Source organism: Aethalodelphis obliquidens, unplaced genomic scaffold (assembly GCF_003676395.1).
Source record: "Aethalodelphis obliquidens isolate GAN/ISIS:26980383/991018 unplaced genomic scaffold, ASM367639v1 scaffold7, whole genome shotgun sequence".
NCBI classification, from domain to species: Eukaryota; Metazoa; Chordata; class Mammalia; order Artiodactyla; family Delphinidae; genus Aethalodelphis; species Aethalodelphis obliquidens.
The window spans coordinates 12,550,262-12,564,226 of NW_020837951.1; the positions used below are offsets into that span (position 1 = coordinate 12,550,262).

Here is a 13,965-nt window from a genome sequence, read left to right on the forward strand (position 1 = left end):
AAAAAAAAAATAGTCCATTTGCACTCACCATAGTTTCTTGAACATTTCAATGACTCAGTGAACGTGGACTCTGAATACGTCTACGTGTGTGGCTTGCCCAGGTAGACCGTGAGGTCCTGGGAGGGGCCGTGCCTCCTACACTTCTGGATGTTCCCACGGCTCCTGCAGTCCTTCCAGGCACACCGAGGCCCTCCGTAACTGCTGTCTCACCTACTGATGGCGAATCGGAGGCAGCCCTAGTTTTATGCCCATTGGAGGGAAAGGAGAGAGCAGGACCTTAAAGCAATAAAATGAACCGTTTCCCCTACAGAGTTAGTCTAACATTAATAAAAGCTGCATGTTGCACTAAGATAATAAACAAACAAACAAATAAGTAAAATAAAATAGACCATTTCAATTTCTATTTAATATGCAGGAGACGGAAAACAGAAGTACTAAAATTCTGGGACAGTATCACAGAAATGGGGTTCGCAGCTTCCATTTTCTTTAAGTATCGTATTTGCAGGTACCCTTTTAAAATCGAAATACACCAGTCTCCATACTGGGAACAGGAGCTGCGGACAGCCTCTGCCTTTAACCTGAAGGCATTGTCTAGTGAGACTAATGTCTAGTGAGACTGCAAGGGGGGCTCGGTGCCACACAGGTGTCACAGCCAACACTCCGAGATGCCCCTTCACGCCACTCCCAGCCTCCGCCCATCATATACCTTTCCGTTTTACTATTAATCTCTACCACCCTCTTCTGCCATGATTACTATTCATTATTTTGAATGGCTAAGTGAAGAGGCTGGGTAAGTTAAGTGGGCATGTGTAGGGAGAAGGGGACATTTGGTTCATCTGGGTATGATCCCAGCCAAAGGGGTCCCACTTATCTTCAGAAGTTTTAACATAATGGGCACAAACCATATAGGATACAATGATATATAATTTTTAAAAAGCATGCCACCATGAATCCCATCCCTCATTGAACAAAACCACAAGGTGAATATTTCTAGAATTTCTCCCAGACCTTAACCATGTTTATGTATGTTTACGTAGTTGCAGCCAGAGTGTAGTTGTTTTCTCTAGTTGTTTCATGTATGCTCATTTTTAAGAGGAGGATCAACTTACTCTTTTTTTTTGGAATTCCATGCCACGTCTTTAAGAAAATACCTCTCACAAAACCCAATAGCCATACGTTATACACGGGCGAGTTATGCCATGTCCACTAGCGGGTTTTTCAACTAAGCAAACAGACCACCATGGGCCACCTGGCTCAGCGTTACTTACAAGGATACAGGACAGGAAACACAGCTTGCCAGTCAGTCAGTGTCAGACATTTCTTCTCAGTGGCGTCATGGCAAGGGTTCCAGAGCTAGTCTTTGGCTCCGTAAGTGAAAGCTCAGGTGCAAAGAGACAAGATCCACATTGGTGGATGTGGGTCTCCCTTGACTTAGAAACCCTGTAGGAGCCAATAGCTCACATAGCTCCTCCACAGCACAGCTTCCAGGGTCCCCACCAGGGTCATGCTCAGTTACAAGGTTCACTACACTCAGGAAAGCCCGGAGCTGTGGCTCCCTACCAGGTATTTATGCAAGATGACAATAAGGGATCATTTTAACCATATGCTTTGTTGTCTAGTCACACAGCTAACTTTCTCCCTTTATTGGTTTCCTGGGGAACAGAGCTAGAAAATTAACCCAAGGTCAGATTGGTTCTTAGAGGAGAAAGTGTTTTGTCAGAGAATAAGGAGGACTCTTGCAGCCAGGGTCCTTGCACAGTTTAATGGGATAGCTATTATTTTCTCTGTCTTGCTGCTCATAAAAGATGACGTTTGATGCCACTAAAAGAGCTTATTGGGATATTGGGAGAACATAATTTGGAAGAGAACAACTCTTTGAATATGGACAGAGTTCCCAAGACATGAATTATCAAATGAGGCTTCACTGACATGTTCCCTATTTGCTCACGCCTCATCTGGTGGCCGAGAGTCGGAAGGAAGGAGTCGCTATAGCTCTACATTTGGGACGCAAATAGAAATACAGAAAAAAATACACTCAAAGGGCTAGTTTCGTTAAAGGTGATATAAGAATATTCATTCTAAAGAAGCACATTTGCCCCATCTCACGTTCCATGTGCCAGTGATAAGTACGTACAATTTTCCACTTTACTAACAGCAATTAATTAGCTCCAGTGACAAAGCAGGCCCGGAGGCAGTGGGCCAGGGCCGCCACACTCTGCCCTGTGAAAGACAACAATCCTTAGTGATGGGGTGATTCCAGAATGGTCTGTCCTTTGGCTCCCATTGGTGTCCACGCTTATCTTCTGTCTGTGATATATCCCATTGTTCTGAAGATGCATTTTGTATGCACTGTGTATTACTTAGAGTAAGTTCTAGTGGACGTGCCAGGCAAGGATAAACACTTCACATGCTGAATAAACTGAAAACTTTTGGATATGCATATGGAAGTAATTTATTTTGTTCGTGTCAGCACGTTAGATTTTAGCCACTTTTCTGTGGGCAATTTCCTTCAAGATATGTTATTATATCTTAACTGATGAATTAAGACTTTCACTAAAAATAATCTGATTTAGATATGTCTTTGCCTTAAGAAAGCCTAGAACCATCAATTCTCAGCTTCGCAAGCAACAGTTTTTTTTGCTGAGTTTCCGGGCCTGAGATGTATGGCACCACGTGGCGGGTGGTGCCTGAGAGCCCACCCTGAGGAGGGGACTTTGTCAGAGGAGGAGGGGGCTCCAGCGAGGGATCTCTGGGGACAGCCATCTGCCAAGCACTGGTCTGGGCTAGGGATACAAAAACAAGGAGAAAAGCACGTAAAGAGAGAAGGCAAATACAAAATAAGCACCATGCCAGAGGGATGCTGTGCGAATGTGGAACAAGGGCACGTGACCTAACCCAGATTTGCTTGGGGGGGCACGCAGGGCAAGAGATCCTGGAAAAGAGGATTGAATGTGAACTGAGCCTCCAGGGATGGATGGGCCTGTCCCCCTTGCAAATCAAGGGAGCAGATGGGGTGCAAAGGCATGGAAAGCTTTGCACGTTGCTCGTTCAGCAAAGGGCACGTGGCCCATGCTAGTTAGAAAGGGTCAAGTTTGATAGGGCGGTGGAGAGGTGAAAGGCAGGGCCCAAACTTCACCGGGAGCCACTGAGAAATTTCTAAGCTAGAGAGTGACGTGGCCCAGCCTGCAGTTTGGAAAGCTCTGCCAGAGGGAATGCATTGGAGGCAGGGGTGCAGGTCGGGGGTTTGGGGTGGAAAGGCTGAGAGAGGAAACAGCTAAGAGGCCACTGCAGTATCCAGGATCTGAAAGTATCAATGTTTGCTTGTTGTTTGGTGGTTTTAATGTGTTTTTGCCAAGAATTATTGTTATAAATGATACTTGGGTTGAATAGCACTCCCAACATAGCTCAGACTGTGTGTTTGATTTGTTTTGTTTTGTCTTAAATTGGGCTAAGTAGGCCTGTGTGGGCAAGCCTGAGATCAGACTCCTGTGTAACACCAATGGGCCGAGACCACCCGAGGCCCTGGGACTCCAGTGAGGCAGACAGAAGAACCCAGGCCCAGAAGCAGTGGCAGGAGGCAAGCTCTTGGGTGAGAAGCTACAGCCTGAGTTAGGGGCTTTCCCCAACCGACAGGGGAACGGCCACAATAGGGACATCTAGGAACAGACCTTCTTGAGAAGTGCAGGTAGACAGTCAGCCTCAAAAGAACCTGTTAGTATAGCAGGAGCCCAGCCAGTGGGCTCAAGTCACATGAGGACTCCAGCCCTTGCAGGGGAGGCTTAGGGGGAACAGAGGAGGAACATCGGAGACTGCAGGGCAAAGGCGTCGCTGAGGCAGCCACTCAGGCACCAGGAGCTAAGGACCGGTGACCAAACTTTGGGGACAGGCAACAGAGCCTCAGAGAAGTAATTAAAATCCTCCTTATCTAACTGGACTACAAAGAAAGGGTCCAAGCTCCCCAAAGGGGAGCTAATGGTTGGACCTAGAGCTTCTACCTCAGGTCAGAATGGGTCCCAGAGCCTCGGGCAGGGGTCACAGGGAGGGGTCACGTGCTGCAGCTGCTTGGAGAAGGTAGACAGAGTCTGGAGCCAGCATGGCCTGACAGTGACCTCCCTCTTTACAGATTTACTCTGGAAGCATATGCTCGGGAGCAGCTACTCTTGTCCGCATCTTACTGAGAGATGACAGAGCCCACATCTCTCTCTGAGCCCCTGCCAGAGGCAGGGATGCTTGCAGCTACCGCATGGGGGCTCGTGAGGGCTCAGAGATGCTTCCCCTGCAGCTTAAAGATGGCGGAGGAACAAAGGCGTCAGTAAAAGTGGATTGAGGGAGGTTGACACTGCTGCCTTCCAGAGACAGGCATTGAGGCAGGGTTCGGGGTGAGCCGTCTACAGCCCGTGGGAAAGGTAGCCAGTGGCTTGAAGGGATGCTTCTTAAGTTGGCTGGGTTTTGTAGAGAACTATCTGGAGACAGACGCAGATGTAAACTCAGAAACGGATCTGTTAGCCGGCATGGGGGCTGGTGACCCGCATGACAAAAGGAGCCACTGCAGATTTAAAATGAATACTTACTCCATCTGCTGGACATTGGTTTTCACAAAGCTTCTCTGGAGCATTCGAACCACACTCCTGTACTCACAGCACTCCTGCGTGTGTTATGTGAGTCCTTCTGACCCGCCGAGGGATTTCTGAAAGCAAACCTTCTCCTGTCACATGGCCATTAAAACTCGGACAATACCACAGCACTGTTTGGCCAGGGAGCATCACATATTTGCTGTAAGGTGCTGTGTTGCACTCAGTTAAGCAGGTTTTCAGTTTAATACTATAACTAAAATGTGAAATACAACTAAAACATTTCCAAAGAAGTTGGAATTTCGTGTACTTTGCGTTCAGCTCCAGTGTTTGTAACTCAAAAATTCTAATCTCATGGGGGAATAAAAGGAAATAGGTCTAATTTTTGGACTCATACTGATTTCTTGGGAAGTTCAGCAAAGTGTCCTCAGTGAGTTTCCTCTAATATCAGAGAAGCCGTGTTAGAGCACAGTTTATTAGTGCCTTTAAAGCTCCTTTATTTCTTTTTTAATCTTCTCTATCTCCTTCTAAACAAGAGCTAACAACCTAGGCACTGACATCTTGAAGTTGCCATCTTTTAGATTTTTATTGCTCTTTTTAATATGCTGAGGGAAGCAAGAAGTAGATTATTAAAGCCTTCATTCTCAGTGTTCACCCTTTGCTTCCTGAACGTAGTTTAGAGAAACCTCATGCATTCTGACTTTGCCCATTTGCAATGCAGTAATTTGGACCTGCCAAGCTGACTTGGAACTTTGTACTTTCTATTAAAAATGACTTTGCTAGCAAATTTCTAGTTATTGATGGAACTGTGTGGCCCCTATCAGGGTGAAGGCCATTTTTAGTCTCCATTTTTTTGAGCAGTGATATTTGCCTTAAGAAATAAGCATGCTAAAATTTTAAATAATTTTTACCTATTTGCCTAAAATTTGCTAAGATACATACTCCGTTTCTTTTCTTGTCAGCATTTCTAAAGATGTGACAAGGAAAAAAACTACCATTCTTTTAAAATGTTTCATAAGTGAGACATTTCCATCCCCTCTGGGCAAATTAATGAGATATGATCAATGTCAGTTTCAGTACTCATAACTGAAGAACTCCTACAGATTCCATTTTTTCCCCTTAAACTATAAATTACGCTGTGCTAACCTCTCCACTTCGTGTCCTTATTTCAAGGAGACAGATGTTCTGCTGAAAGGTGTGTATTTTTCTGTTTTATATCTTTAATACTCATGAAAGATTAAAACAAAGCAACTTAATTAAGCTTCTCATAATGTAACCAGAGCCCACTAGTTAATATTCTCCGGGGTATAAAATGGAAGGAATCCCAGAGGTATGCGTGGTGGCCTAGAATTAGAGCGGTTATTAAGTTTCAAGTGCAAGATATAAATTCTTCTCTTTATTTGTTATCTAGGGGGCTGACAAAGAGTGGAATAATAAACTAGGTGGAAACTCATTCTTTTAAATTGATGCTTCATTTTTATGAGAAAAAATATCCATCTATTCCCTCAAGTTTTTCATTAATTTGCTAGGTCTTTCCAAACCATGAATCACTGCTGTGGGGAACCACTCAGACCTTTTTTTAAAATCCTGTCTGAAAAAGTGAATATGTCGGGTGGGTGGTTTTAAAAGTCCCCACTTATGGCTGTTTTATAGCTAGTGGCCCACTGTTGTTAAAACCTCACAACTTCTCTTCTCCCCAGGCATGACGGAGATGGTGCGTAAAATTACTCTGAGCAGAGCAGTAAGAATCATGCAGAATCTCTTTCCTGAGGAGTACAACTTCTACCCTCGCTCATGGATTCTGCCTGACGAGTTCCAGCTCTTTGTGGCTCAGGTAGGTGGCACTCCGTCCCCATGCCCCTTGAATTCTATGATGGTTGCAACTTGGTCCTGGGTCCTGTGTGCTGGGAGCTGGGGCAAGGGGTCCCCAGGAAGCTGAGACTGGTTTAGGGGGTGCCTTAACAGGACACAGCAGGTGTTGCCGCGATCAAGGCAGCTTGCAGAGTTGAACGGGTAGGATGACAGGCAGGTAAACTGAAGAAGTGGGTTCTGACACCAGGAGACAGGCCTGAGGATGGTGTCAGGAGCTAGATCATGGGGTCAGGGCGTCTGCAGAGCCAGGGAGTCAGACCTGGAGCAGAGTGTTGAGTCCACACGCGGACTGGGGCTGTTAGGGTGAATCCCAGAAGTGTGGTCTCCCTGGCATCTCGTGGCGTGAAATGTGGGAGGTTGGCCTCTCTTCAAGACCACTGAGTAGGTCTGACAAACTGAGAGGGAAACCTTCTAAGGGTCCTGCTTTAAATTTGTTCCAGAATCAATTTTCAAATGACCCATTCCATATCCGAACAGTAAACAGAAACAGCTTGAAGTGGTAATTTTGAAAAGGAAGCTCTCTATGGAATGGTAGTCACGTGGGTCTGTATACGTTTCTTAAAATTCTTCGAATTATCGACTTGAAATGGGTGCATTTTGTTGTATGCAAATTATGTGCACGGTTAATTAAAAAAAAATAAACGATCGGCTGGTCCCTATACTCAATCTCCCACTTCTATGGCTTTGCTCACGCCACTGTCGCTACGTGGAATAACTTTCTGTCCCATTTCTACAACTCTGTATTTAAGTATTCTGCAAGACTGAGTTTAAATGAGATAGATACCGACTGTGTCTTCAAAATCAGATAAGTTAGAAGAGCATTGCTATCATCCCCAGAAGTTCCTCTGTGCCTTTTTGCCATCATGCCTCACAACCCCCAGCCCAGGCAACTGCTGATCTGCATTCTCATTATAGATTGGTTCTGCCTGTTGAAGAAATTCATATAAATGGAATCATACAGTATGTACTCTCTTGAGTCTTTTTTTTTTTTGAGAATTATGTTTTTGAGCTTCATCCATGTTTGTTGTATCAGTAGTTTGTATTTTTATTGCTGAATAGTGTTCCATTATGAATATACCCTAACTTATTTATCCATTCACCAAAGGATGGGCAACTGGGTTATTTCCAGTTTGAGATTATTATAAATAAAGCTGCCATGACTATTCATATGCAGGTCATACACCCTTCATCTAGCTTCTCTTAATATTAACATCTTGTATAATTACTGAAACTGGGAAATTAACATTGATATAGTCTTACTAAATAATCTACACACCTTGTTTGCATTTTTCCTGTTGTCCTCCTAATGACCTTTTTCTGGTACAGCATCCACCCCATATTCCCTCATTGCCTTTAGTTTTTATTTCTCCTTATTTGGTCTCCTCTGAGCTGTAACAGTTCCTCAGTCTGCCTTTGTCTTTTCATGACCTTGATTCTTTTGAAGAGTACTGACCCGTTATTTCCTTAAGAGTGTCACTCAACTTGGTTCTGTCTGATTTTTCTCATGATTAAATTCAGATTACACATTTTTGGTAGAATACCACAAAAGTGATGCTGTGACCTTCTCAGTGCAGCATATCAGGAGAGATACATGTCAAGATGTCTTAATTCTGGTGATGTTAAGATTGATCCCTTAGTTAAGGTAGTATCTGCTAGGTTTCTCGACTATAAAGTTACTACTTTTCCCTTTGTAATCATTAAGTATCTTATGGGGAGATACTTTGAGACTATGCAGATAGCTTATTTGTCTCATAATTTTTTAAAAAACAGCTTTAACTAAGGTACAGTTAAACTGCAAATATTTAAACTTTGCAGCTTGCTATGTTTTGATATATATATAAAACCCCATAAAACCATCATCACAATGAAGATAATGGACATATCCATCACCCGCAATGTTTCCTCACGTCCATTTATAATCCTTTTGTCCCTCTCCTCCCTGCCCTCTACCTTCCACTGCCAGGCAACCGTGGATGTGTTTTCAGTCAAGATTAGTTTGCACTTTCTAGAATTTTATATAAACGGAATCATACAGCAGATACTTTTCTGCGTGTGTTGGGGGTGGGAGGGGTCTGGCTTCTTTCACTCAACATGTTTTGAGATTCATCCGTATTGTTTCATAAATAATTCATTCCTTCTTATTACTAAGGAGTGTTCCATTAAATGTATTTACCACAGTTTGCTTATACCGTCAATTGCTGCTGGACATTTGGATTGATTCCAGTGTTTAGCTGTTACAAATAAAGATAATATGAACATTCATGTATAAGTCTTTGTGTGAACATATGTTTTCATTTCTCTGGAGTAAATGCATAGGAATAGAATGTCTGGATCGTATAGTAGGTATCCATTTAATTTTAAAGAAAGTACCAATCGTTTTCCAAAGTGGGTTGTGCCATTTTGTATTCCCATCAGCAACTATGACCATTTTAGTTCTTCCACATCCTTGCCGACTCTTGGTAACAGTCAGTCTTTTTAATTTTAGCCATTCTGACAGGTGTGTGGTGGTTTCTCATTGGTTTTAATTTGTATTTTCCTAATTATTAATGATGTTGGGCTTCCCTGGTGGCGCAGTGGTGGAGAATCTGCCTGCCAGTGCAGGGGACACGGGTTCGAGCCCTGGGCCAGGAAGATCCCACATGCCGCGGAGCAACTAAGCCTGTGCACCACAACTACTGAAGCCCGCGTGCCACAGCTACTGAAGCCAGCATGCCTAGAGCCCGTGCTCCGCAACAAGACAAGCCACCACAATGAGAAGCCTGCGCACCGCAACGAACTGCAACTAGAGAAAGCCCACACACAGTAATGGAGACCCAATGCAGCCAAAAATAAATAAATAAATTTATTTTTTAAAAATGGTGTTGAGCGTCGGTTTATGTGCATATTTGCCATCCAAATATATTCTTTGATGAAATGTCTATTCACATCTTTCACCCATTTAAAAAATTGAGTTATTTTTATTGTTGAGTTTTAAGAGTTCTTTATATATTTTGAACACAAGTATTCGTCAGATATACCAACTGCAAATATTTTCTCCCAGTCTGTGCCTTGTCTTTTCATCCTTTCAACAGTATCTTTTGAACAGCAAGTTCTAAATTCTGATGGATCAGTTAATTGATTTGTTCTTATATGGATCATGCTTTTGGTGTCATATATCAGGAATCTTTACCTAACCCAAGTTCACAAAGATGTTCTCTTTTGTTTTCGTCTCCAAGTTTATAGTTTTAAGTCTAGGTCTATGATTTGTTTTGAGTTAGTTTTTTAATATAATGTGAGGTATGGATTCACTTTTTCTTGTTTGTTTGTTTTACATGAGATATCAAATAGCTTCAGAAATGTTTGATGAGAATACTAACCTTTCCCCCCATTGCCTTTGCACTTATGTTGAAAACAGTTGCTCAAACATGTGTTGGGTGTATTTCTGAATTCTCTACTCTATTCTGTTGGTATATTTGTCAATGTTTATGCCAATACCTCACTGTCTTTGTTATTACAGCTTTATAAGGAGTCTTGAAATCATGTAGTGAAAGTCCTCCAACTTTGTACTCCTTTTTCAAAGTTGTCTTGGCCATTATAGTCTTTTGATCTGCCTTGTGAATTTTATTTATTTATTTATTTTTATGTTTTTTGAATTTTATTTTATTTATTTTTTTATACAGCAAGTTCTTATTAGTCATCCATTTTATACACATCAGTGTATACATGTCAATCCCAATCGCCCAATTCATCACACCACCACCCCCGCGCCCCCACCACTTTCCCCTTTGGTGTCCATACGTTTGTTCTCTACATCTGTGTCTCAACTTCTGCCCGGCAAACCGGTTCATCTGTACCATTTTTTTAGGTTCCACATATATGCGTTAATGTACGATATTTGTTTTTCTCTTTCTGACTAACTTCACTCTGTATGACAGTCTCCAGATCCACCCATGTCTCCACAAATGACCCAATTTCGTTCCTTTTTATGGCTGAGTAATATTCCATTGTATATATGTACCACATCTTCTTTACCCATTCATCTGTCGATGGGCATTTAGGTTTTTTCCATGACCTGGCTATTGTAAATAGTGCTGCAATGAACGTTGGGGTGCATGTGTCTTTTTGAATTATGGTTTTCTCTGGGTATATGCCCAGTAGTGGGATTGCTGGATCTTATGCTAATTCTATTTTTAGTTTTCTAAGAAACCTCCATACTGTTCTCCATAGTGGCTGTATCAATTTACATTCCCACCAACAGTGCAAGAGGGTTCCCTTTTCTCCACACCCTCTCCGGCATTTGTTGTTTGTAGATTTTCTGATGATGCCCATTCTAGCTGGTGTGAGGTGATACCTCATTGTAGTTTTGATTTGCATTTCTCTAATAATTAGTGATGTTGAGCAGCTTTTCATGTGCTTCTTGGCCATCTGTATGTCTTCTTTGGAGAAACGTCTATTTACGTCTTCTGCACATTTTTGCATTGGGTTGTTTGTTTTTTCATATTGAGCTGCATGAGCTGTTTATTTGGAGATTAATCCTTTGTTCGTTGATTCATTTGCAAATATTTTCTCCCATTCTGAGGGTTGTCTTTTCGCTTGTTTATGGTTTCCTTTGCTGTGCAAAAGCTTTGAAGTTTCATTAGGTCTCATTTGTTTATTTTTCTTTTTATTTCCATTACTCTAGGAGGTGGATCAAAAAAGATCTTGCTGTGATTTATGTCAAGGAGTGTTCTTCCTATGTTTTCCTCTAAGAGCTTTATAGTGTCCGGTCTTACATTTAGGTCTCTAATCCATTTTGAGTTTATTTTTGTGTATGGTGTTAGGGAGTGTTCTAATTTCATTCTTTTACATGTAGCTGTTCAGTTTTCCCAACACCACTTATTGAAGAGGCTGTCTTTTCTCCATTGTATATCCTTGCCTCCTTTGTCATAGATTAGTTGACCATAGGTGCGTGGGTTTATCTCTGGGCTTTCTGTCTTGTTACAGTGATCTATGTTACTGTTTTTGTGCCAGTACCATATTGTCTTGATTACTGTAGCTTTGTAGTATAGTCTGAAGTCAGGGAGTCTGATTCCTCCAGCTCTGTTTTTTTTTCCCTCAAGACTGCTTTGTCTATTCAGGGTCTTTTGTGTCTCCATACAAATTTTAAGATTTTTGTTCTAGTTCTGTAAAAAATGCCATTGGTAACTTGATAGGGATTGCATTGAATCTGTAGATTGCTTTGGGTAGTATAGTCATTTTCACAATATTGATTCTTCCAATCCAAGAACGTGGTATATCTCCCCATCTGTTGGTATCATCTTTGATTTCTTTCATCAGTGTCTTATAGTTTTCTTCATACAGGTCTTTGGTCTCCCTAGGTAGGTTTATTCCTAGGTATTTTATTCTTCTTGTTGCAGTGGTAAATGTGGGTGTTTCCTTAATTTCTCTTTCAGATTTTTCATCATTAGTGTATAGGAATGCAAGAGATTTCTGTGCATTAATTTTGTATCCTGCAACTTCACCAGATTCATTGATTAGCTCTAGCAGTTTTCTGGTGGCATCTTTAGGGTTCTCTATGTATAGTATCATGTCACCTGCAAACAGTGACAGTTTTACTTCTTTTCCAATTTGTGTTCCTTTTTTTTCTTTTTCTTCTCTGAGTGCTGTGGCTAAAACTTCCAAAACTATATTGAATAATAGTGGTGAGAGTGGACATCCTTGCCTTGTTCCTGATCTTAGAGGAAATGCTTTCAGTTTTTCACCTTTGAGAATGATGTTTGCTGTGGGTTTGTCGTATATGGCCTTTATTATGTTAGGTAGGTTCCCTCTATGCCCACTTTCTGGAGAGTTTTTATCATAAATGGACGTTGAATTTTGTCAAAAGCTTTTTCTGCATCTATTGAGATGATCATATGGGTTTTATTCTTCAGTTTGTTAATATGGTGTATCATATTGATTGATTTGCATATATTGAAGAATTCCATCCCTGGGATAAATCCCACTTGATCATGGTGTATGATCCTTTCAATGTGCTGTTTGATTCTGTTTGCTAGTGTTTTGTTGAGAATTTTTGCATCTTTATTTGTCAGTGATATTGGTCTGTAAATTTTCTTTTTTTGTAGTTTCTTTGTCTGGTTTTGGTATCAGGGTGATGATGGCCTCATAGAATGAGTTTGGGAGTGTTCCTTCCTCTGCAATTTTTTTGAAGAGTTTGAGAAGTATGGGTGTTAGCTCTTCTCTAAATGTTTGATAGAATTCGCCTGTGAAGCCATCTGGTCCCGGACTTTTGTTTGTCGGAAGATTTTTAATCACAGTTTCAATTTCATTACTTGTGATTGGTCTGTTCATATTTTCTATTTCTTCCTGGTTCAGTCTTGGAAGGTTATACCTTTCTAAGAATTTGCCCATTTCTTCCAGGTTGTCCATTTTATTGGCATACAGTTGCTTGCAGTAATCTCTTAGGATGCTTTGTATTTCTGCAGTGACTGTTGTAACTTCTCCTTTTTCATTTCTAATTTTATTGATTTGAGTCCTCTCCCTCTTTTTCTTGATGAATCTGGCTAGTGGTTTATCAATTTTGTTTATCTTCTCAAAGAACCAGCTTTTAGTTTTATTGATCTTTCCTATTGTTTTCTTTGTTTCTATTTCATTTATTTCTGCTCTGATCTTTATGATTTCTTTCTTTCTGCTAACTTTGGGTTTTGTTTGTTCTTCTTTCTCTAATTCCTTTAGGTGTAAGGTTAGATTGTTTATTTGAGATTTTTCTTGTTTCTTGAGGTAGGCTTGTATAGCTATAAACTTCCCTCTTAGAACTGCTTTTGCTGCATCCCATAGGTTTTGGATTGTCGTGTTTTCATTGTCATTTGTCTCTAGGTGTTTTTTGATTTCCTCTTTGATTTCTTCAGTGATCTCTTGGTTATTTAGTAACGTATTGTTTAGCCTCCATGTGTTTGTGTTTTTTACGTTTTTTTCCCTGTAATTTATTTCTAATCTCAAAGCATTGTGGTTAGAAAAGATGCTTGATATGATTTCAATTTTCTTAAATTTACTGAGGCTTGATTTGTGACCCACGATGTGATCTATCCTGGAGAATGTTCCGTGAGCACTTGAGAAGAAAATGTAATCTGCTGTTTTTGGATGGAATGTCCTATAAATATCGATTAAATCTATCTTTAAAGCTTCTGTTTCCTTATTTATTTTCATTTTGCATGATCTGTCCATTGGTGTAAGTGAGGTGTTAAAGTCCCCACTATTATTGTGTTACTGTCGATTTCCTCTTTTATAGCTGTTAGCAGTTGCCTTATGTATTGAGGTGCTCCTATGTTGGGTGCATATATATTTATAATTGTTATATCTTCTTCTTGGATTGATCCCTTGATCATTATGTAGCGTCCTTCTTTGTCTCTTGTAATACTCTTTATTTTAAAGTCTATTCTGTCTGGTATGAGAATTGCCACTCCAGCTTTCTTTTGATTTCCATTTGCATGGAATATCTTTTTCCATCCCCTCACTTTCAGTCTGTATGTGTCCCTATGTTGAATTGGGTCTCTTGTAGACAGCATAT

At 41.0% G+C, this 13,965-nt stretch overlaps 1 protein-coding gene across 3 annotated transcripts in view; it reads left to right on the top strand.

The window, feature by feature from the left end:
• Positions 1 to 13,965, top strand: part of TTLL11 (tubulin tyrosine ligase like 11) — a 264,638-nt gene that overhangs the window by 49,615 nt on the left and 201,058 nt on the right. For all 3 annotated transcript variants that reach the window (XM_027104963.1, XM_027104962.1, XM_027104964.1), the window contains exon 3: positions 6,272 to 6,405. In XM_027104963.1, the coding sequence (XP_026960764.1) occupies positions 6,272 to 6,405 (134 nt within the window). The remainder of the gene's footprint in view (positions 1 to 6,271; positions 6,406 to 13,965) is intronic.